This window comes from Ixodes scapularis, unplaced genomic scaffold (genome assembly GCF_016920785.2).
Source record: "Ixodes scapularis isolate PalLabHiFi unplaced genomic scaffold, ASM1692078v2 PGA_scaffold3__209_contigs__length_174095766, whole genome shotgun sequence".
Classification (NCBI taxonomy): Eukaryota; Metazoa; Arthropoda; class Arachnida; order Ixodida; family Ixodidae; genus Ixodes; species Ixodes scapularis.
Genome location: NW_024609868.1, coordinates 75,604,072 through 75,628,197, shown reverse-complemented (window position 1 = coordinate 75,628,197; position 24,126 = coordinate 75,604,072). Strand labels below are relative to the sequence as shown.

The 24,126-nt window shown below is 45.2% G+C and overlaps 1 protein-coding gene across 1 annotated transcript; it reads left to right on the top strand.

The window, feature by feature from the left end:
- The first annotated feature begins 4,418 nt into the window (after positions 1 to 4,418).
- On the top strand, positions 4,419 to 16,594 carry LOC8043581 (low-density lipoprotein receptor-related protein 2). Its single transcript, XM_029974336.2, has 31 exons — positions 4,419 to 4,467; positions 4,588 to 4,717; positions 5,154 to 5,539; positions 7,541 to 7,657; positions 7,748 to 8,095; positions 8,249 to 8,420; positions 8,916 to 9,313; positions 9,418 to 9,540; positions 9,598 to 9,814; positions 9,883 to 10,068; positions 10,166 to 10,363; positions 10,474 to 10,682; positions 10,949 to 11,071; positions 11,507 to 11,623; positions 11,687 to 11,803; positions 11,860 to 12,093; positions 12,174 to 12,293; positions 12,349 to 12,486; positions 13,296 to 13,451; positions 13,536 to 13,655; positions 13,752 to 13,871; positions 13,930 to 14,055; positions 14,123 to 14,283; positions 14,361 to 14,584; positions 14,657 to 14,869; positions 14,926 to 15,122; positions 15,196 to 15,318; positions 15,385 to 15,496; positions 15,579 to 15,740; positions 15,950 to 16,115; positions 16,325 to 16,594. Exons 1-31 carry the CDS (start codon positions 4,419 to 4,421, stop codon positions 16,478 to 16,480), a joined length of 5,418 nt encoding a protein of 1,805 aa, XP_029830196.2. The 3' UTR covers positions 16,481 to 16,594.
- The last annotated feature ends 7,532 nt before the right edge of the window (positions 16,595 to 24,126 follow it).

Here is a 24,126-nt window from a genome sequence, read left to right as displayed (position 1 = left end):
ACTGCGCGAGACGCGATTTAGTCGGTAGTCGCCCCTTTTCCACTTGTTTTCTCTCGGAATTTTGGGCGCGTGGACGAGAGCTGGATCGGCTTGGCCATCACGTTAAGGTGAAGAGAGTGTACGACCATATCGTTGAAGTGAAAAGAGTGTATGAGCATTCCGTGACGTCACGGACTTTGCACGCAGAATTTAAAATAAATCTCACGTCTTCAATATTGCTCCAAATTTTTTTTCGTGCGAAATAAATGTCTTGACACGCGTGTCCCAACCAGATTGTTTTAAACCCTTTAACTACATACCGAATAATACGATAACGGTAAGTGATTCATAGGATGTCCCTCTTCGACGGAGCTCTTGATTGGACATCGTGACAAATGTGTCCTTTTTTTTATGAAGCGCCTGTATCAGCTGACGACGGCCTTTCGGATACGAAGACTTCAGTGGGCGTTCTCATCGAGAGTGCGACGCCGGCAGCGATTCAGGCGCACCGGCTTTGCCTTTCCTCTGACCAAATTCACTGTTGCAATGTTATTGACTAAAAAAAAGAAGGAAAAAACAAAGATACGGTGCACAGGAACCGTGTCATTGCTTATGGGGTGCAACGTGGGCCCCATAAGCACTGGCCAATGCAAAACGCTGTTTTGGAGGCCGACGTGCCGCCAGAAAAGAGGAAACTTTTCCTCAATCGCCCCTTTCGATTCGAGAAAGAGGGAGACCTCTTCCTTTCTGAGGGGAGTAGTTCAGAGTCCCGATCCTGTCGGAGGTTCCATCGTGAGGCAACAGTCCTTGTTTCGAAGCCCAGGAAGTAAGGTTGGAGAATGCTCTAAAGCCCCTTGATAAAATTCGTAGAATGCTGTAGTGGGCCGTGGCCAGGGTCACCATGCGAGTGGAATTCTTCCCAACCGATGTCTCCGCGGGTGTCGCTCCTCTTTCTTTAGATCTGCTGAGTTATCAAACCTCGTTACCGGCATAGCACTGAAAGTCTAAGAAATTTATGAAGTACTTGTACTTATTTACACCGTTTAACTATGTGGTGCACTTCACATATTTGGTAGGCCCCGCTGCCATGTAAAGCCTCCGTTCTGTGGTTTGGTGCCTGCGCATGCTAAACAAGTTTTCAAGCTCCTACTGGAGACATGAAAGGCGCCCCCCCATCCGGCCTGCCAGCACACAGACAGACGCACGCACGCACGCACGCACGCACGCACGCACGCACGCACGCACGCACGCACACACGCACACACACACACACACACACACACACACACACACACACACACACACACACACACACAGCGTTGGCTCCTAGGACAAATGAAATCAACTTTGCTGATGGGAAGTTTAGGCAGAGGAGGTAGATAGTCCTTTCTAAGGATAGGGAATTTGGTCACTACAAATACTTATTGCTTTTTGTTTTTTTCACGTGCATCCCACAGCATGCCGTATCTAGGGGTGTGCGAATAATTAAATTTAGACTCGAATCAAATTCGAACCGAATAGTGCCGATTAGTGGTCAAAATGTCGAATCGAATACAAATTCCAAAATTTCAGTTTAAAAACCAACAAGAAATGCACAAAGAAATTGATGTCTATGTGTTGATTTTCCCGCAGAACATGTGGAGCACAGTGGCTAGAACTCATAAATGGGCTATTTAATGACCATGAGGTAAATACAAACACTCCTTCCTCCTCGCAGTGACGTCGCAGGGAGGGGAAAGGTAGCTTCCATTACGTCTAAAAAGTAATTGCCCCCCCCCCCACCCCCCCCCCCCTGCCCCTTCCGTTCCGATATCCTCACCTCCACCGTCCACGAATGAGACCAGTACGACTCCTTCAAATCAGGCGACGTTTTGTGCGTCCCAGTCGTGGCGTCTCTCTTGGCACTGCGAGACGTGAAGGGATAGCGGACGAGACCGGTTCAGTTATCGTTGTCATTGTTTTTGCGATTAATTGTCATGTTGTAGTGCACAGCTTGTGGCAGGTCACGCGCCATGTACTTGAATGCAAAATGTCAGTGTGCGTGATTTACGGGTTTGCGGATTTGCGTGTGAACGAAGCTCGAACGCAACTGTTTCATTCGAGGAAAACACGCGATGAATGACTTTCTATGGAAATGGGTAGTCAATCGATGCTTCCCCAATGGAGCCATGATTTAAACCGCGCAGAGGCCTGCTAGTACTATGTCACAATATAGAAAGCGTTACTGAATAAACCCATACTTCATTCGACTTGTCGAACTATTCGAAAACTCGAATATTAGGATCATGGCAGTCAAATCTAGTTATTCGGATTATCACTAGTACATTCTAATTAAAAACTCGAATATCGGACAGCCCGCAGTGGCTGCACGACTGCACGCCGGTACAAATAAGGATGCGAAAATGTAATGCTGAGCGGAAAAAAAAAACGTACGAGTTTTGAATGTAAAGTTGTAGACTTTGTTTGGCAAGCAGAAAATCCAGCACAAACGTGTTTTTTTTTTTTAAATAATATATTTGTAATACGAGGGAGCTTTAGTAGATCGGTCGGATAACTCCGATAACGATACCCGATAGTCTGTCGACACCTTTGCGCGTGCATACTTTCGTTGTCGGATATCGTAATCGGCGGCATTAAAACAATATTAAAACCATATACTAAAACTTTCTATTAGTAACGTCAGTTATATCGATAGTTATTCGGGCCCCTTCCCGGGGTGGAAGGAAATTGTAAACCTATTTTACCTGGTGATGCCATCAACCGCACTTTGTATCATAGTTTTCGGTTAGGTAAATAAGCGTTTGTAAGCTAACAAGGAGATGAACGGTAAGAAAAGGGCTTGGTATAAAAATTATTTCGCGTATCACCTTGGGGTAAAGAAGTATTGATCAGATGACACGCCGTAATCCTCGGCCCGTATCGTCCGATAGTGCTGCGGGTTTCTTGCCTCACTGTAGACCTTTCTATCCGTATCACCCAGGTGAAAAATGCCGAGTCACTGAGCGGTGGACGCGTGTGCAGCGTTCGATATACCGCACAGCAGAGCAACAGCGCATGCTCTGAAGGCTTTTCACAGTCTAGCAGACAAAGATGGCAGCGCGCAAAAGACGATTTTTGCAAAGATCCATAAAATCGAACTTTTGTGTACCAAAATTTCTGAACAAACTACTCCCTAATATTCTTAACTTAAAAAAAAAAAAAAAAAAGAAAAAAAAATTACGAAGGTTTTGAGAAATTTCAGTTTGTAAAGTGCTCACTATAAGTCAGTTAAAAGTATTCGAGGGAAAGGAGGCCTGAAGAGGAGGATGCAAACGGAATGCTGGAAAGGAGAGAAGGACACCTCCTTCTCTCTCCAGCGTTCCGTCTGCTTCCTCCTCCTCAGCCTTCCTTTCCCTCGAAATCTTTTTTTAACTTAGTTTGCGATTTTTACTCCAATTTCTTGGTATGGATTTTATTTTAGCTTCGTTCTGTACACGGCTGGATTCATTGATTGTAAGACGTTGCCAGTCGGCTGAGGCAGGCCCAGCCTTACACTCGCTTTGTTCATTTGCAATAAAATTCTTATTCTTCTTATAGTTATTATTAACTACCTGTTTAAAAAATGAAATAAATAATTATGTGACTGTTTTTATCTGGTTTTCGCTTTAATCTCAACAAGAAGCACCCGCGAGTGTGCGAATTGCCGTACGTTGCCACTAGATGATAAAAAAGCGATCACCGCTCGGCATTAGCTTGAGTGCCTGCAGCTTTACTTTACGGTTTGTTCAATTATATTGCTCACAAAAAAAAAAAAAAAAAAAAAAAAAAAAAAAGAAAAAGAAGAAAGATTGGGTGTTGAATTTGTTTTACTGACACTGTTATATAAACAACTTACATTTCACAATAATGTATGGAAAAGGGGTAATTTATGCTCTCGGGTTACTAACCCCGCAGACCACTTAAGTTTGCTAATGGTTGGAAATACTTCCCATGGTTTATTTCTTTACAAGAAGGCATAGCGCTTTTTTTTTTTTCCGGCGGGCTATACAACCGATGTAATGCGTAATTTGAAGTAACAGAAAAAGACAGATAAGAACGATAGCAAGGCGGAGCACAGTCTCAAAAAATCACTGTAAACAAAAAAAAAAAAAAAAAAAAAAAAAAAAAAACCTGGACGCAACGATGACGGAGGGAGCATTTGTTCGTTCATTGTTACACTTTCCGCACGCCTCGTTATCTAGATGTTCACGTGGTTAATGCCGAATCCTGACATATCGAAGTTAGCGATCACGTATTGCCTCAGGATTGGGCGCAGATTGTAAAAGCGAGGTTATAAATAACTTTTTTTTCGGCATCGCAGCTTAGTTGGCCGAGCGGCCTTTCAAGTGACGGTTTTGCCGGAGGCGCGAATTCCTGCGCTTTAAGCTTTAATGTGCAGGAACTGACACCCTACAACCGCCATGACGACAGCCGCCTACTCTGTTTTGTTAGCAACCGCCTTTTACTTGGGTGAGTGTTTTCGCCGTTGATTCTGCTTGGCTTTTCTGCCGACCCTTAAGGAAAGTTGGATTACTGGTACTTTTGCCACTTCATCCTTGGTAATATCTCGTCTACTATTGCGTGTTGCAGTGTCGAGCGCCAGCGCAGAATGCCCGCAAGGCTGGTTCGACTGCGAGAACGGACGTTGCATAGCCATGTTCTGGAAGTGCGACGGTCAAAATGACTGCGGAAACCACAACGACGAAAAAAATTGCCGTGAGTTGCTGTCTCGTTTTTGAAGTCGTCACTTACCATGTAGGAGACATGTTATTTAGTTTTTTTTTTTCTCTTGTCGGGGTTGCCTGGTGTCTGGAACGCTCGTCGTGCTAGCAATTTCCAGCCCCTTTTCTGAAATCCCGGCTCTGTTCCCCCTTAAGCTGAGACAAGAAGCCCCGCCTTCAGCGTGAGCTGGCTGGCTTCCGCGGTGCTTTCGTTGCGCGTGCCTGTGCGTTCCTTAGTACTAATTCTATCTTCAAGGTGTATCACGTTATGTCGTATTTCATTCTTTAGTAATTTTTTAAATTAAATATTTTTGTTTATTTTACGGAATCTAATGTTTTCATATGTAGTCTCCCCCCGTGTCTGTTCTGCACGCTTTTGTTTTCTATAGTCCCGGTGCTTAACTAGTTCCTTTGCTCTGACCCAGGAGCTGGAAGCGAACCCGAGGAGTGTCCTGTCGAAAAGTTCAATTGTCACGACCGCAGTTATTGCATCCCAAAGGTCTGGTTGTGCGACGGTGAGGCAGACTGTGGCGACTCTTCTGACGAGGTGGGCTGCACCGTGAACTGCACTGGCTTCAGCTGCAAGAGCAACGAATGCATTCCGCTCAATTGGCGCTGTGACGAGTCCGAAGACTGCTTGGACGGCACCGACGAGTTGGGCTGCGCAAACGCCACAGCGGCTAAGCTTGTCCAGCAATCGCCCAAGTGCGACGTCGACAGCGGCCACTTCCCGTGCCTGGATGGAAAGTGCCTCCTCCCAGAAAAGGTCTGCGATGGTACGAAGGACTGCGGTGATGGGGCGGACGAAGGGAGCTTTTGCAGTGAGTATTTTTTTTTTTTTTGCTGGGTATTCTTTTTTAGAAACGTCGACTAGAACTTTCTTGCCACCGCTTCGGGTGCCTCTCGCTCAAAGCCATTTGTCGGCTGTCTTGATTTTGCGACGTGACTTTTAAAGCCCTAAGATGCCGGCCTTTCCTGGGACTAGTTCTTTAGTACGAATCGCCGAGGGGTAACGGAGGCCCATTACTGGTGAACATCGGTCTGGGTATGCTTAATTTAACCCGAACTCAAAGTGCGGTCAGCACTTGCAACGCATACCGGCGCATACACACGGACTGAAGCAATAAAGTCGCTGCCCATTCTCCTGCTCTTGACTAGATGAGCAAGCGCAGAGGACTGCAAACTCCAGGACTTTTGAGGCTGCGTGAATGTCTCCTCTTCACGTATTCTTAAAGTAAAGGAGACTAAAATTAATGTTGTATTAATATAAGACTTCACGTCCTCAATGTGCAACGCAATGTAGTCGCGACAACCGTTCCTTGTGTGTGCGCCTTCCAACATAGCGGATTTTGACTTGCGGCAGTTGGTGGCATCGGTCCCTGAAGTGCTTTGGCATCTCGTTCGCTGAGCGATTTGGTGAGCGACTCTTCTACTTCAGGGCAGGTTGCTGTACGAAGAGTCTACTTCAGAGCAAAGGCAATGAGCCAGAAACGCGGAAGAGTAAGCAACTTGCGGCTCGACAATGTCTCCGCTTTGCCTGCGCAGAGATAAATTCTATGATAATGTAGTGAGTGCGCAGGCGAGCTGGTGGATGTTAACCATTTTGTTCTTGGCACGAGACTGGGGCAGGAAAAGAGAAAAGTTTTAAAGTAGAAGAAAAATGAACAGTCGATCTATAGAGACGTGTCCTCGACTGTTCATTTTTCTTCTATACTTCGAAACTTTCCTCTTTTCCTGCCTCAGTCTCAGGCTAAGAACAGAATAGATAAATTTTATGTTAATCGGCTATTTGTCGGCACGACACTTAGAGAAATATGATGGGGGGGGGGGGGGGGGGGGGGTTTGGCACAGTCCGATTGGAATCGGCTCGTAGCGTCGGCTGCGCCTGGACTTTAGCTGAAAGGAAGTGCAAAATTTATGAATTTATCGTCGCTTTTTAGACAGTGAGAACACGTTGTGTTTGCGTCGCAAAGAGGTAGCTTTTCCTTTCGTTAACAGTTCTTCGAAATAGTGTAAACGTTTTTGTGCTGGCAAATTCTTCTTCGGTGGAATATATTTGTTATTAGAATTCATTGAAATGTTGCAGTAATGATACCGTGATTGATTTTTCTGACTTAGCCTTTTTGCTTTACCTTTTTTAAAGCAATTACTCGTTCCTCGTTAAATGTTTAACCAGTTAGGTTAAATGTAGATTCCCAGAAACTGTCTGTACTCATTTCCCTAATTTTTATTCACAAGGAAATTCCTGACAGACACGACCGCGGTGTTCTACTATACGATTTTCTTAATTCATTCTGGTTCCAGTCGGCCATTTCGCCAAGCAAAGCTCTTTTGGAATGTTCGGGGACTGCTTCTAATGATCATGTCGTGAACGCTTGCTCCGAATTTCAATCGCGCTACGTAAAGCTTCGGATACATTAGACGGCCCTTCCTTCAAGAAGTTTACGAGGTAGTTTTGCTTACGCAAATCTCTCGTTTCTGACGTCCACTTTTCGTGAGGGCGCCGGACGTATTGCAAGCGTATGAAAGGTCATGGCTATAACGCCCAAAGGTGCAAGCCAACTGGACAAGAATGATCAACCCGGCCGATTTTTTCGGTCGCGCGCCAGTCGCCTAGCTGTGTTAGGAGATTTGGGTTTGTCCTTTGTCCCTCTTGTTCCCCTTCTCCAGGGATTATTTTCGTCATATGAAAGGTCATCCCCTTTTGCGTATCGCTGGTCTATACATATCCTATCTATTTTTTCAAAAATATTGCAAAAAGTGATTTATTCCTGCCCTACTGCTATGCCCGGTTTAACCTTGGCCGTCATTTCTTTTTACAGAGGTCAATGAATGCAGTTCCAAAAAATGCAGCCAAGGTTGTTTCGTGTCTGCCAATGGCAGCTCCTGTTACTGCAACACGGGTTTTCGATTGATGGACGACGGCATTTCTTGCATTGGTGAGGGGCGCTGGCATTCGTGGAATTAAATTGTATTTTTTTTTTATGCCGGAAGTACTAAATGCATTTTTTTGTTTCGTCTACTTTCAGACAACGACGAGTGCACGGAACGCCCTCACGTATGCAGCCAGATGTGTACCAACACTCCTGGATCGTACCACTGCTCTTGTCTCAACGGCTACCTTCTTACCGACTCCACTTTCTGCAAGGCAAAGGATCCTGAGCCCTTAATGATCTTCTCAGACTCCAAACAAGTTCGAGGCCTGTGGCTACGCACCAATCGTTACTTCGAGATTCATTCTGCGAGTGGCCAGGCGGTCGGTGTGGATTTCGACAACAGCGCCCGCCGCGTTTTCTGGACTGACGTTACTTCCAAGAAATCTGCTATACATTCTTGTCTCCTGGATGGCACTGGCTTCAAGGTTTTGATATCTGAAGGTAACGAATCTATTGCGCGAATCCCTCTGTTTTTGTTGCGTACATTCAGATTCTCACTTCGTAACTACCTCAACCTTGCCTTCGCGATGAACTTTCTCCCGCGGCATACTATCCGCCCGATTCACGTGCCCCGCGTCTTCGTTTCGTTTTTAGACTACTCGTTGATGGAAGACGTTGCTTTGGACTGGCTGGCCAACAATCTCTACATCACCGACTCGGCCCTGAAGCGCATCTTGGTGTGCAAGAGTGACGGTTCTGCGTGCGCTACTGTGGTGACTGCGTTCCTTGATTCTCCGAGGGCCATCATCCTCAACCCATCCAAAAGGCGTGTATCCGCTTATTGTCTTATGAACTACTTTCATGTTATCATTGTATTTTTATAGATTCGTATTTCTTCACTTACCCCCTCGGTCATATTTCTGTAGCGTAGGGTTCAGTTTCGAACCACGCGGTAACTAAGCACAGGGTCGACTGTTTGGCTTCACGCCAATATTATTCGTGAGCGAGTGGATATTAATGCCCGCAGAGCGCAGTCTGTTCCTGTTTTCACCTTGTCAAGTGTTGTCGTTTTCACAAGTCGCGTACGTTGTGTGAACCGCCAAATCTATCGCATTTTTAGCGATATCTTAACCTAGGTGTAACAAACCGTCCAGTATGCTCGCCACTAATTTTTCAGAATGCTATTGTAAATTGGGCTTGCGTTACGGCTCCTGCTATACGGCCGTAGAGGTGCCGCCCATCCCCTGATTACGCTGTGCTTTCCTTCACACGCCTTGTTGCAAATCACCTTTTTGTACTTTTTGTTTTAACTTTTTTGCAGACTCATGTACTGGACTGATTGGGGAAAGAGTCCTGCGGTAATGGCGGCTGGAATGGACGGCAGTAACGTGCGAGCCTTAGTTTCTGAAAACCTCGGCTGGCCTAACGGTCTAGCCTACGACCACTCAACGGACCGGCTCTACTGGTGTGACGCCGAACTCGCAAAGATTGAATATATGGACTTGCTAACCATGAAACGCAATGTCGTGATTCAAGACGCGGTCTTCCATCCCTTTTCCCTCACGGTCTTCGAAGACACTTTGTACTGGAGTGACTGGTTAGCCTACTCCCTCGATTCCAGCAACAAATTCGACGGAAAGCATCACCACCGCATACTGCGTGAAGATTCCAAGCACATCATGGGAGTTCACATCTACCACCCTCTCCTGCGGTCTAAAGGTATAGTTGCTCTATTGGCTTCCTTCGCTGTGCTAACAGTAATGTCCATCACTCGTACCCGCAAAGGATCCACTATACTGTGTTAACAAGTGCTATGTTTCCAGACCTTGTCAATCCCTGCTGGGACAACCCCTGCGAAGACATCTGCGTTCTTGCCGCCGATGGTTACGAGTGCCTCTGTCGGCTTGGTTACGAGCCTTCCCCTAAAGACAAACACACATGCACTGGTAAGTCGTTTTTTCATTTCGCTCATTATAAAGGTAACGTTCCCTAACCTCTTTCAGTCACTCGCCTTTCGAGTTACGCTGTCGTTTCCGAAGAAAACGTTCTTTATCGGGTCCGGCATGAATCCATCGGTGGGGAATCGGTCTCCAAAATGCCAGTCAACCGGCTCATCATGGTCGGTGCTATGACATTAGACTGGGCCACCCAAACACTCTTCCTGAGCGACAATCCACGTGAAATGATCCTGGCTGTGGACATGAACACTTACAATGTCAGGTAACATGTATTGTGTTTATTGTGGGACTTGATTTCAATTTGCTAATTTCAATTCCGTCAACTTTCAGTACTATACGGGAGCATCACGTCGGATCTATTTTCGGAATGGACTTCGATGGCCAGAACCGAAACCTCTACTGGGTAGATGCTGACAAGAAAACGATAGAAGTGTGCCGCTCTAACGGCTCTGGCCACATAATCCTTCGCTCCGATCTCCGGCGTCCCGTCGATTTGGCTCTTCACCCAAAGGCCGGGTACAATGTCACCCTTATATGCTCGTTTCGTTATTTATTGGACCTTGCGGCTGCTATTTACTTGTTGCTAATGGGTGTTTTTTTTTTTGTCCTCTAGGGTCATGTATGTGCTTTCAGCTGGAGATACCCCATCCATCGTCCGCTACACTATGGACGGTCTCAGCCCGATCCGCGTTCAGTTGACATCCATGCTTCTTGGCTTGTCGCTCTCCACTGACCTGGTCGCGGAGAGGCTGTTCTGGGGAGACTCCGTTCGTGCCACGATTGAATTCATCGACTTGAAAAATGGATCAAGGTAACCTCTCTAAACGTCTTTAACGGCCATTTTTGAACTTGCAGAAATTCGTTTTAAAGTCTGTGCCGGTCACTTGTTCGCTCATTTCTATCTTTCCATTCTTTACTTAGCACTCCCTTCATCGTGGAGCAAATTCATGGACACATAACCTCGGTTTCTGCAAGCCACGGTCTGGTTCACTGGACGACTCGGGAGGATGGCGCTCTCTACTACGTTGACCTTCACGTGAAGCCAACTTCGGTCCATTCGGTCTCTTTGCCACCTCGCAACGGCACTGTCGCCAGGAAGGTCATCTATGCTGCACAGATTCCAGACTATGGTAAGCTTCTCAGTGTTTACCAGGCCCATCGCTACACTTGCCTCTAAAGCTTTGCTTGTGTGCCGAATGTAATTTTGTAATTTGTATTTTAATTGCCGATTTAACTCTCTTCGACCGTTAGTTGGATCCTCTTCATCCTTTAGGTATATGCTTAGCTACGGTAGGAAGCTGAATCCGTGTTTACGGGTGTGGTAAGGGGTCTCTTGTTGCAGCTAATCTGTAAACGTGCACTTTAGTTGAAGTGATGCTGTGAATTTTGATTGCAGCACCTGGGCCGTGCTCTGTCAAGAACGGAGGTTGCTCCCATGTCTGCCTTCCTGCTCTTACCAGCAGGTCGTGCCTCTGTCCTCCAAGAATGGTTCTCTCCGCCAATAATGTAACTTGTAAAGGTAAACGTGGCTTCGGGCTTCCATACTACGTCTACGTTTTACCACTAATACCTTTAATGGTTCCAGTTATTTTTCTTGTAAAACAATTCACGGGTAATATTCTGAATCTGCGCGGCTAGCTGTATTTCACGCACGATCTTTACATTGACAAGTCTAGTGTACGATGCAGGTTCGAATAAATATTACATATGCAAAATTTACCCTTGTTTTTTATGTAGTCAGTCTCTATGCCTATTTCTGTACATGCCTATGAAATGCATGTTCTCCGATGTAAGCGAAAATCCTTTACGCTGACCCAATCAGTTTTCTGCAGTGCAGCTTCAATGTGTACGTGGTTTGTTGGAGCTTAAGTGAAAGTTCGTTGCTACATTACTGGACGTGGCTCAATGCTGTCGCACGGAAAGCACGCCCGATAGTAATGTGTTATTGTCGCAGATGAGAATGGCACCTGCAGCGCTCACGAGCTTTCCTGTGCTGGCACTTGCATTCCCGCCACATATTGGTGCGATGGTTACCAGGACTGTTCTGACAACTCCGATGAAAATAACTGCGGTACGCAACCTATTCTGACAACGTCACTCGGCATGTTTACAACCTGTCTCTTTACCTCCGCAGGTACAGTCACCTGCCCCGCCAATGGCTTTCGGTGTGGTAACGGCAAGTGCGTGGAAAACGCTTGGCTTTGCGATGGCTACAATGACTGCGGTGATCATTCGGACGAAATCAATTGCAGTAGGTCACGTTCGCTTTTGTTCAAGTAGGCCTCTACAATTTTCTCATTGTTTCAGCACGACGTAATTGTACTTCCGAAGAGTACCAGTGCCGTGCGAACTACTGTATACCCGTCTACTGGCGCTGCGATGGCGAGAAAGACTGTCCAGACAATGATGACGAGGGAAATTGCAGTTTGATCGAATGCCCCAGCGGCTATGATCGATGCCGGGATGGCCAATGCTTTTCTCGTGACTGGAGGTGCGACGGTCAGGCTGACTGCAAGGACTCGTCTGACGAACTCGACTGTGGTAAGGTTTTTCTCTGAATGTCAATTGTATATAGTCTGTTGGATTTAGGTTAATTTTTGAACCTGTTTAATGGTGTCTAGGTGCAACTACCGGATGTCTTCCAGACGATTTCCGTTGTACTAACAAAGAGTGCATCGACCCGAGGTTCCGCTGTGACCGCAGAGTAGACTGCGAAGACGGCAGTGACGAGAACGGATGCGGTAAATGAAACGTCACGTCCCGTGCCCACAGATAGTAATTCTTTCCATCTTACAGACTCGTCCTATACCGCGAATACAACTTCTCAATGTCCCAGAGGCATGGTCAACTGCGGCGACGGTCAGTGTATCTACGAACATGACATTTGCGATGGTTATGTCGACTGCCACCTTGGACAAGACGAGCGGAACTGCAGTGAGTATCGATTTGCGCGGTTCTCTCTTGGCGCCGCCATTTTTATGGGTTTAACATCGCTCTTTGTAAATGACAAAAAAAAAACTACCTCAGATAGGTTAAGTGAACTTAATTCGACATTTGAAGTACCTCATTGGTCAACTCAAGCGAGGGAGTTAAAAATAGAGTAACATTAATCGTAGTACAACGCCCAATAGTGCGGTATGGGGAACATTAAAAAATCCCAGAAAAAGGCGAGAACATATGAATGTTGAGACGTTCTCCTGTCTTTTCCTGGACTTCAAATTCCTCGTTTTTCCGCACCGATATCCGGTTTCCATTATGATTATCACAAACTCGCCTGCACACGCTAGTTTTCGTTAAGGAGACTCCTCCACAATAGGAGAGCTTGCGGGAGCTGCGGGTCCGACGTCATGCTCTCGCAGTGAGTTTCACCCCCTTGGGTCCAACAGCCCAGTGAAAGCGGCGCCGCATTCAAGTCGGAGTTCCTTCATTTGGGGCCTTTTCCGAAAATAGCTACTCCGTGGCCACTGGACTTCATCCAAATTTGCCGCCATTTTCGAAAACAAGGTGTACCCTGGATTACCCCTGCGGACAATGCATACCAGTTCAAATCGATGTTGGAAATGAAGGGGTACGAAGGATAATTAAAATCACTTGTTCTTCGAAAGTACATTATATTTATAGTACAAGCACATTGTACCCCGTGTATTTGCTACTTCACATGAGGTACACCTCTTTGCTTTGTAATTTAAGCGCTTTTTAGATGTTTGTCTGACTCTGTTCGAATCTTGTCCCGTATATCGCAGCTAGTGCCATGTGCTCCTCGAAGGAAGTCTTCTGCATAAACACCAAAAGATGTATTTTGGAGGCCTGGCTTTGTGACGGCGAGGACGACTGTGGTGACAACATGGATGAAACTTTACCGCGCTGTCATCCCACTACTACACCCTCCACCACGACCAGTAATTAATTTCTTAGCCGTCAACCCTTAACTGCAGTGCGTGCTATTCAGGTTTCTAAAACTGCTACCGCTTTGCGTTTTTCAGCCGAAGCTGCCTGCTGGAGCGACGAATTCCGCTGCGGGTCTCACGAATGTGTGCCTTGGTCTCGCGTTTGCGACAGACATCTTGATTGCATGGACGCCTCGGACGAAGGAAGTCACTGCGGTAAGATCCTGGGCTTCAATCTTTACCGAAAGTACGAGCCCCGAGAGCTGTCCTCCGGTCTGCCAAGTCTGTCCTAAGATTCTTCACATTTTCCAGACACCCACTGTGGAAAAGACAATGGCGGCTGTGCTCATATCTGTCGGGAGTCTCCAACTGGACCGAAGTGTTCTTGCCACCCTGGCTACTACCTGACGGGAGATTTCAAGACTTGCGAAGGTGAATGTTCTCTTGACAGTTTGTGCACCCACTATACATGTGCCTATTTCATTTTCAGATTTGGACGAGTGTCAGAAACCTGGTCATTGCAGTCATTTCTGTACGAATACAAAGGGCAGCTTCAAATGCACATGCGCTGAGGGTTACGCAATTGCCGCCGATCGCCAGTATTGCAAGGCGCAGTGTAAGTGCCTTTTGATTATATGTTCCGTCCGGCCTTATTTTCACCTCAATTTTATTTTCTTCTCCAGCCGGTGAGGCCTCTCTCCTCTACATGCTGCCGAACCAGATACGCAGCTTCTCAATGCGAGGTCATGCGCAACATCTCTTGGCTCAGGATGACCTTGCCGACATGCATGGCCTCGATTATCACTTCGACGACAAGGCAATCTACTGGACCGAAATGAAAGAGGTACTTAAAGAGTGTTCATTCGCTGCATTGTTCATGGCTTAAAACAACCTTGCTTTGGTTCCAATTGTATCTCTTAGGGCACTATCAATGTCATGCTCCTGGCAAAGAAGACTCCCCAAACTGTTCTGGAGGACGTTCACCGGCCTTTTCACGTTGCCGTAGATTGGATTGCAGGCAATATATACTTCACGGACGGCTGGGTTCATATTCAGGCTTGCGATTACTCTTTCAAACATTGCACTGACGTTCTGGAAACAACCTATTCTCATGTCAACAGCTTCACCCTTGCTGCAAATCACGGGTGAGAAGTCGTTGCAATACTTTCCTACTAAAACCACTCGTTAAATTGGCTCTGATGCTAAATGTTTTACAGGATTATGTTCTGGTGTGTGTGGAGCGATGTACTCGGCAAAAGTGATGGTATCATTGAACGCTCAAATATGGATGGCAGCGGCAGAGTAATTCTAGTCAGCGATAAGATCCTGTGGCCTTGCTCACTGACCGTTGACCACGTCCACAAGCTTCTGTACTGGTCCGATAGTAACAAGAACGTCATTGAGAGCGCCACATTTGACGGAAAAGACAGGTGAGGACCATGCCTTGCTTTTTGCAGAGTTCAATCCTTACTTTTATGTTGTGCAGGAAAACCATTGTCATGGGTGCCATTAGCAGTCCCTTCAGCATTGCCCTTTACGAGGACTGGTTGTACTGGGCTGATTGGGGATCAGACTCGCTCATGGCCTGCAACCGACACACCGGCAGGGACAAATCTGTCGTCCATCATGGGGACGTCAAAGCCACGGTCCTAAAAATCGTTCATCAAGTCCATCAACCAAGCGGTGGGCTGATTTGCCATCGCTATTACTTGGTGCTCAAAGGATTCCAACTAATATCCTGTTCCTTTTGCCCTAGGTACAAATCGTTGCGCCAGGAATCAGTGCGAACACGTTTGTCTATTGACTCCTCTTTCGTACACGTGCGCCTGTGCCCATGGGTACAAGTTAATGGAAGACTCCCACTCTTGTTTCGATATGGGTACGTAACCGTGCTCGTCCAATTTTGTCAAGTTGGTTGCTCACTCTCCTCTCGTATTAACTACAGAAAATGAGACCGCCTACAGCCTCCAATCCTCGGACGTCCTCAAGCAACCTTGTGACCCAGAGTGCGTGAACGGTGGAATTTGCGTCCACAACAAGAACAAGCTATATTGCCAGTATGTTCTACGTTTTGTGTGCTGTTATTAGAGCGGTTCTGACGTCCCTCCGCTGAAACTAATTGCTCGTTTTTGATTCTAGGTGCCCCAAAGAGTTCGAAGGACTTTCTTGCGAAGATCCAGTTGTACTGGCCCTGCCTGTTGCTGACCAAGCTAGCAATTCAATGTGGCTCGCGTCTGTGCTCATCTTCATCGTGTGCGTCGCTCTGCTGGCGTTCGGCTATCTCTTCTACAGGCGAAACAGGTGATTTCTTTTTCTACACTTCAAATTTCTCGCCCTTCGGCTCTCGTCCTTTGTACCATTCTTACTTTCGGTCGGATTTAGGTCGCATGTCGTTTCAACGGTCGTACAATTTCCATGGTTGAAGGACTTAACGCTACTATTACCTTTTTCATTTTTTGCAATTTTCCCGTCTCATTGCTCGTAACACATTTTCTTTTCATTCCATCTAGGCACAAGCTATCCGCTATTGATTTTACGGTGGGATTCAAGACTCCGACGTTTGCAGCTAAGGATGAAGGTCTTTTAGAAAACGAGCACCCCATCGCAGAAGATTACCACGTCGTGGCTGCAAGCCACCCTGGCTTCAAAAATCCTCTCTTCCTCGACGGGCACAAGGTACTTCCCCTTTTACTTTGTCTACCTCGTGGGTGCCTCCTATACAAATTTGTCTATTTCTACCTTGTACCACTGCAGACTTTGCTGCTTTTTTTGCCCCAGTGATCAACCATTTCACTAGTGGTTCTTGACTCAACTTTGAATGGTCTGTTTCGTAGGGATGAAACTACATGCTCCGTGAATGTATTGCTATCTTTATTTCATTCTAGTCGCATCTTCTGACGGAAAATGGCGAATTCCAGCGATGGTCGTCTAACGAGTCCGTTGTGTCTTCGGTCGGTGTCGATGACAGCCAGGCTACACTCGCAGCGACGGAAGATGAGACGAAACAGAAGAAACAAGTGTTTTTCTTTCGAAAGGTGTAACAATGGTTCTGCCTTAATTTACTGTTGTCGTGTTTCTATATACAGAATTACACGTTTTTAGGGTTGCTGTTAACGGCGCTTTTAGTTAACAATAAACTGCTTATTTTACACCTATTCACTGTGTCTGCCTCTGATTGCGGTTGCTGCTCATGTGGTACCGCAGTAATTTTATTTTCAGTTCTGGATATGGAACTGGTTTTTACTGCATCTTCATTGCTTGCCTCAGTGTTGCTTATTCCGTTAATCCTGCATACAAAACGATGTCGCATTTAGCTAAAACGCCCGTTGTCTGTTAAATAGTCGTCCACGTAGCCCCTGTAGGCGCAGCTACTCAAGTCTTGTTTCTCATGCAGACTACCAGAGCTGCACAGCATAGTAATGGGCCCCAGACGCCCAAAACCCGGCGCTGTGCTGGGACCTCGAAAGAACAATATAGAACATGTATCTCCCATGCGAACATATTCTTTGATCTTTTGGCTATTTCACCTCAAGTTTCATGGCGGCAAGGTTTTTAATTGGAACTATCTGTATCCCTAAACAGTTATTTTGAATTTTTCTAGGAGTTTGTTTTGGCCAGGAACGCAGAGACGCTTCGTTTTATATAAAAATGCGTTGTACATGTTCACCAATCAATTTGCTACATGGAAACTGGGTGTGTGGCGGCATCTGCGTGCGTGCTGGGCCTCTGCATTGGTTGGAACCAAACTCTTGTAGCGGAGACTAACCGAGCTAAATGTTTTGAGGGTAGCGCATTCAGTTTTAAATTGCCAGCACTGCCTATGCTCTTGGCGTAAGCCCGGTTAAATAAAAACTGGCCTGTGCCAATATTTTACTAGAATTCGAGACATGACCACTATATATACTTCGTGGGACTCAATCGAACAGCGTCAAAAGTGCGCAGTCATCGAGTTCGTCTTGCTTCTGTACGTGTTCTATCATTGACACCAACAATAAACGGAAAAAGGCCTTGTGACTTTCGCTTTTGACGCTGTTTGATTTGACCGATTACCTCGTAGCGTCGGCAGCGTCTTGACTTCAACTGAAACAGACTATGTAGTCTGTAATCGCAGCACTCATCGGCGATATGGGCTAATTTATGGCATTGGAGGATTTAATAGGTCGTTCCGATACTTCAGATAGCCCCGATAATGATGCCAGAAAACGATAGGATGAATGGGCAAAGACGGCGGAGTATCGGCTGTAGTCATCGGAACGATCTGCTAAAACTCTTCAATCGTGCCGTTGCTATTTGTAACTTATTTGTAAGGATGCGAAACTACAAGCTTTTGAATGAAGAAAGGTAAAAAACACAGGCGAGCTGGTGAATGGTATCCATAATAAACCTGAGACGAAGGAAAAATAAAAAAAAACGGACAGTACAACGAAGTCTCTAACACAGCTTGAAAATTTATTTAACAACCATCGTCTTATAAACACGTCACCGACCTCCAAAACAGTTCAAAAGACCTCCTCGCCCACTTTACACAGTACCCTCACCCTCAACATAAACCGAACAACGCACACAAAGCAAACACGCCCAAAACACAAAGGGACGCTAACTCGAATGAACGTAATAAGTACATATGTATGCACGTAATAAGTACATATGTTAGTGACTTCCTTACTTTGTGTGACGGTAGTCTTTGTTACTTGATGGCACACATGAGAGAGTAAGTGCGAAAGGCATTAGTGCATGGGCAGTGACGTTTGGTTCCGACCGGCGTCTAACAAAGCGCTATATCTGCAGCGCAGAGTGACGAGCGGTTAATGCGATGAGGTTTTTACGTGACTCGGGTGGGTTTTTTCCTTCACGGACAAGTAGCACCCAACTATTGCGTGCATTTTAAATGTTTCCTCTTTAGTAGTTTTTCATTCTATATGTGGAAGCCATTTTTGTGTTAGTTTGGTTCGCGGTGTCGAAATTATACAAGGTGTTGTCTAGAGAGCTTTATGTTGCCTAGAGAGATTTTTTCATCGCTACGATTTTTACGAGTGAAAACATCCACGTGAAAGTACCCAGCAATAAAAAAAGCTTCCGTAAAATACATTTTACACATACGAATACAAATGAATAGGGATATTAATGTGATAGCCGCAGACTAAACTAATTTTGTTAGTCACGTTTCTGACCTTGAGGGACCATTAATGTAGCAGCAAAAATGATCGGTCAAATTTTTGTCATAAAACTAATAATCAAAATAAGTAATGGAGGAACTTGTGTTCGCGTGACACATTTTCGATTGAAATCAGTGCTTCGATTTTCATCAACTCTTCGGCTGAGATGCGAACAAAATCGTAACAATACTTAGGTAATTCCTATTTGACGTTCGCAGTCGAAATAATTCTAAATCCGTGTTGTCACTGTCGAAATCCGTGACATTAGGGGATTTCGACCATAATAAGTCAAAATCCGCGATATCACTGTCTGAAAACGTGAAAATAGGTCTTAAAACTTTTTGACATCCGACGTCGAAATAGCTCTTGAATTGTTTTGACATCTCCTGTCAAAACAGACATTTTATAAATTTGATGCTCTCCGTCAGAATATTGAACAGACAGAACAGGCACACTCGGAGAAGGCGATCAGTGAATGGTCCTGTTGCAGATGGCGCCAAAATCGGCGAGATTCACGTGTTTTCCGACACTAAAAGGTAAGTCAATAAATTAAAAGATTTATGCCCCGACGAGACGAATAGCCGTAAAGTAGGGGAGGACGTCCTTTAAAAAGAAATAACCAGATTAATCGACACCTTCTAATCGAATAATAAATCGACTACTCGGTTTCATTCATTACCTTGTATAGTAGTTAGATGGGCAACGTACAATTTAGGATTTCTAATCGCTGTGTAGTTGAGAAGAGCCAAAAGGGGACTCCAACACTCACACATTATTACTTTAAGTGCAGAGGCAAAGAGGTTTGTTAATATTCTTCGGAAATATCGAACTCCTTGGATTTTTCACAATAGTCTCTGCTGCTCTAAACGGACAGTCGCACAACGCCTTGAGGTGACTGGGACACGTATGACTTTCTTCACTTGTTTGGGGGTACACATCTTTTCATGTTCCCAAGTCTTTGGTGTAAGTCTTTGGTGCATCCTTTCATGTTTTATTTATTGATTTTCTTTATACACTGTCTTTTTTTTTCTCCTTTTTCTAGACGAACTAGAAGGGCAGGTTTTGTCATTTCGCGGTCATTGATAAGCTGGAAGCAGCTGTCCAGGCGTGGATGTGAGGCATTCCCAGAAAGTGGTTCCGGGTGGCGTGAAGAGGCTTCAACACAGGCGGTGCAAGGGCGGTCGGCTCCGTTCAGGGAGAGTCTGTCGAGAAGGCGGACATATGTACAGACGTCTAAGTGACTGGTCTCTGCAGCAGAAAAATAAATTGCAAATTAATATGGTACACTCTTCGTATAAATATATTATTAGAGTTAAATACTGTTTAAAAAAGCTGCATAAATCGTTTTCGTCACGTATCATGCTAGGGTTTACTACAGAGGTGCCTGAAGTTGGCGGGTTTTGTGTATAGAAATGTACTGAAAAAAGCTGTGTATAGAAATGTACTGAAACCAAGAACTTGAAATTTATACCTCCGGTATCCGACTGCTGACGAGAGACGTCTGATTGGCAAAACAGCCGACAGGTGACACACGCAAGATTGCAGACGGAAACTTTGGCTAGGTGACGCAAACCGCCACCCGATTAAAAGTATTCAGCTGTACCCATTCATCCATCCAGCCATCCATCTAAAGCCTAACCCATCCACTGCCTAGAGAGCCTAAATCAAGGTAACGTTGGCCTAAATTGTAGGGAGGGTCCATCTCAAGCCATGGGCGGACGCCTCCGGTGGAGGCTGATCGCAGGGGCGCATGCGCTGCGTTTTCCGTGGCAAGGATGACACCGGGCGGAAAGGTGGAGACGCTCGCAGACGGCCGACAGATAGCAGACGATTTCGAAAAAGAACCCGAAACGGCCGGCGCTTCCTTGGTGCGACGTACGCCATCTGTCGGCAGCACTTCTCTACGCGTGCACCGTCTGCGAAGCGGCAGCGTAGATTGCCCAGAGTTTTTTTTTTTTTTTTCTTCTCTTGAAAGAGGTTAGTTCAGTACTGTTAACTTCCGCTACGTGCTTGCACCTGTGTAGTAAATTGCATCGCGATACTTTGAAAAACCGATTTTTGCGGGCCGCCTGAAGTGACTTCGAAGCGTTAGTTTACATCAACGTTATTAGATCAGCACAGCTACGGAACTACTCATAGACGCTGCATGCACAAGCAATACCCCCCCCCCCCCCCCCCCCCCCCCCCCCCCCTCACCACGACTGGCGCCTCCCGTCGTTCGACGCGCTGGACGGCTGCATTGGCAACTGCAGTGTATTATATCGGATACTTATCTTTCGAAACGTAGCGTCTAGATGGCGTGCCACCGTATTCTATGAAACACACAGTTCGTAAACGAAAAAATCTAGGCGGCGCTTCGAACGACAGGGGGCTAAAGTATAGAGGTACCTTACGGGAGGCAGACTGAAGTGAGTGAGGGAGGGGGGGGGGGGTACCCCCTTCCGCGGGAGTTCCACAACTGAGGTAATCTAGTAACGTTGGTTTACATGCTGTATTAATATCAGACGACTCTTTTGGGCCAGAAGAAATGTCACCAATAAAACAAACACACACAAAAAAAGAACAAAACGGAGAAAAACAAAACAGAAGTAGTGGATGGATGGATGGATGGATGGATGTATGCGCCTGAGCCCTTTGGATGGGGCGGTAGCTTATGCCACCTAGCCATTTTGTTTTACCATTTAAGCTTAGAATATTTAAATGTGAAATCTATATTCACTCCGCACTGCAAAGAAAGTGGGGCTATAAAACCCCCTTTGCCATCAGTTAATAAGAAAATACCTAGTTTTCCCTCGCTTTCTGCCACCATTCACTTAATCTTTACTTGGTAATCTCTACAGTCTTGGAATCCACTCTCCCTTCACTGTCTCTAAAACCCAATGACTTTATTAAATCCATGTTGTCTTTGGTAGGCATAGAGTGAAGCACTTTACAGTAGATTATCAAGTGCTCAGCCGTCTCGTCCTCCTCTCCACAAGCAGTGCACACTGTATCCATTTCCTGGTACCTCGCTATGTATGTTCTGGTTCGCAGAAAACCCGTCCTCGCCTCAAACAACAATGAGCTTCCCCTAGAATTGTCATAAATGCTTTCTTTAGCAACAACTGTTTTGTTTAATCTGTAGCTTTCCAGAGCCGTCTTTGTCTGCATTCCGTCTAGCCACCGATCTCTTTCTGTGGCCTTAACTTTCTTCTTAACTGAGACCTGCTCTTCCGTAGCTCCTCTATAGCCTAAAAACTTTCATGGATGAAGAAAGAATAAACAATTAAAATAGGGACAACACAACCACATCTTTCACAGTGAAAGATGTGGTTGTGTTGTCCCTGTTTTAATTGTTTATTCTTTCTTCATCCATGACTTAAACCAACACGCTCTTCTACCAAGCATAAAAACTTTCCTCTTAATTTCTTAGCGCGCTGTCTCCACTTTGTGTCTATGCTCCTCATGTATAAATAGCTGAAAACCTTTCGTGCCCATTTGTCCCCATCCATTTGCCTCAACCGATCCTCAAATTCTATCTTGCTCTCCGCTTTCCTGCTCTCAAAAGACGCCCATCCCATGTCTCCTTGTACTCCCTGGTTTGGCGTTTTGCAATGTGCCCCCAAATCCAGCCTACCTACTCCGCGCTGTTTTATTTCTAGTCTTGCATGCACTTCGGATTTCATGCATAGCACTGCGTTTCCGAAAGTCAAGCCAGGGACCATGACCCCTTTCCAAATCTCTCTCACCACCTTATACCTGTTGTGATTCCAAAGTGCCCTATTTTTCATTACAGCTGCATTTCTGTTGCCCTTACCCATTATACACTTTTCATGCTCACTGAGATATTCTGCACAGTCACATATCCATACTCCTAGATACTTGCATTTACTAGCTCTCTCAACTGTAATATTCTGTACTTTCAGCCTCTCAACTTCATCATTGTTAAAAATCATGACTGCTGATTTTTCACTACTGAATTCTAAACCTAATTCCTCTCCTTCCTTACCACAGATGCTCATTAATTCCTGCAACTCTGTCTTGTTGTCAGCCATTAGTACAATATCATCCGCATACATCAATCCCGGTAAGGATTGATGTATGTCCGTTGATGTGCTGTGCCATCTGTCGGCCGTTGTGCCAATCAGGCGCCTTGGGTTAGTAAATGGATGCCGTAGGTATAGATTAATTGTTCTTGATTTTTAAATTTTCATTCATATAAGTCTGTTCAAGGAAAATTTGGTACACAAGGTCTACTAACTGCAGACGCCTCTGTGGTAAATCCTAGCGCGACACGTTGAGAAACCAATTTATGCGGTTTCTTCAAACAGCCAACGATCATTTTGACTCGCGTAATAATTTCTTTTAAAAGCGCAAAAAAATATTTGTGTCTCCAAATCTTTCTTCTTTTTTTTTCTTTTTTACAGTCAGGCCGATGATTCAGCGAATTCCACATTTACACGCTTTGCGGGTACGTGCGTAATAAATTAGATTAATATATATATATATATATATATATATATATATATATATATCAGTGTGTCGAACCGAAAAAAATACGGGTTCGGTTACGGTTCAGGTTCAGGTAAATTTATTTTGGTCCGGTTCAGTTCCGGTTCGATTAATTCGATCCGCGAACCGGTTCGCGAACCGGTTCCGGGCGCTGAACCGGTTCGCGAACCGGTTCGGAAATTATAAATGACAAACTGCAACATCAAAATAAATTACAAATAAAACACCTGAAATCAGCACATACGAAACGGGATACATCGTAGTCAGGGATGGGCAAAATACATGCAAATATGTATCGACATACAAATACAAAATACTTCGTCAAAAATGTATTTAATTACAAATCTAATTACATTTCCAAAAAAGCATTTAAGTACAAGATACAAATACATCCAAATGTATTTGGTCTCCTCCAAATACTTTTCCAAATACATTCCTCAAAATTTGCGTCAGCGACTTCAGGGCACCTGCAACGGGTTTCTGGGTATCTCATTTTAATTTTGCATCGCACACTCGGGAGTTAGGCTCTAGTAACGCAATAGAAATATAATAAAAAAAAAATGTAATCAGCTTGAACGTAATAGGTGAAACAAGTATAGAGCTTCAAGCAGATTTTTTTCTCGATTACATTTCGGTATAGACCAACAAAGAACCGAGACGATCAAGACGCGCAGCACTAGCTAGAGAAATTTTTATTGTTGCAACTCTCACCAGTTACGTAAATCTGGACGACCCGCGCATTTAGAATGTTCCAGGCAAAAATATGGATGGAAATCAGACTGGAAAGCATCACAAGTTGTCACAGGCACTTATTTAACCAATGTGCCTGTGAACGTCGATTTTGTCACTATTCATGCCCTGGACTAGCACCGTAATCACAAAGTCACTAAACGCTTGTGCTTGATTGAGAGACACTGCATTCGGTGCAGAACGTAGTTTTCTTCCTGCTCTGGACGGTGACAATAAATTTGAGATGTATTTTCGCCCACAAAATTGTATTTAATTACAATTGCATTTGAAATACCCACGTTTTAATATTT

What these genes read in the sequence shown, in the direction of transcription:
- LOC8043581 (XM_029974336.2), top strand. Translation starts at nt 4,419, where the DNA reads ATGACGACAGCCGCCTACTCTGTTTTGTTAGCAACCGCCTTTTACTTG. An exon ending in CAAGGTTTTGATATCTGAAG is followed by an intron (nt 8,096 to 8,248) that starts GTAACGAATCTA and finishes TTTCGTTTTTAG; the next exon opens with ACTACTCGTTGATGGAAGAC. An exon ending in TGCACAGATTCCAGACTATG is followed by an intron (nt 10,683 to 10,948) that starts GTAAGCTTCTCA and finishes TTTTGATTGCAG; the next exon opens with CACCTGGGCCGTGCTCTGTC.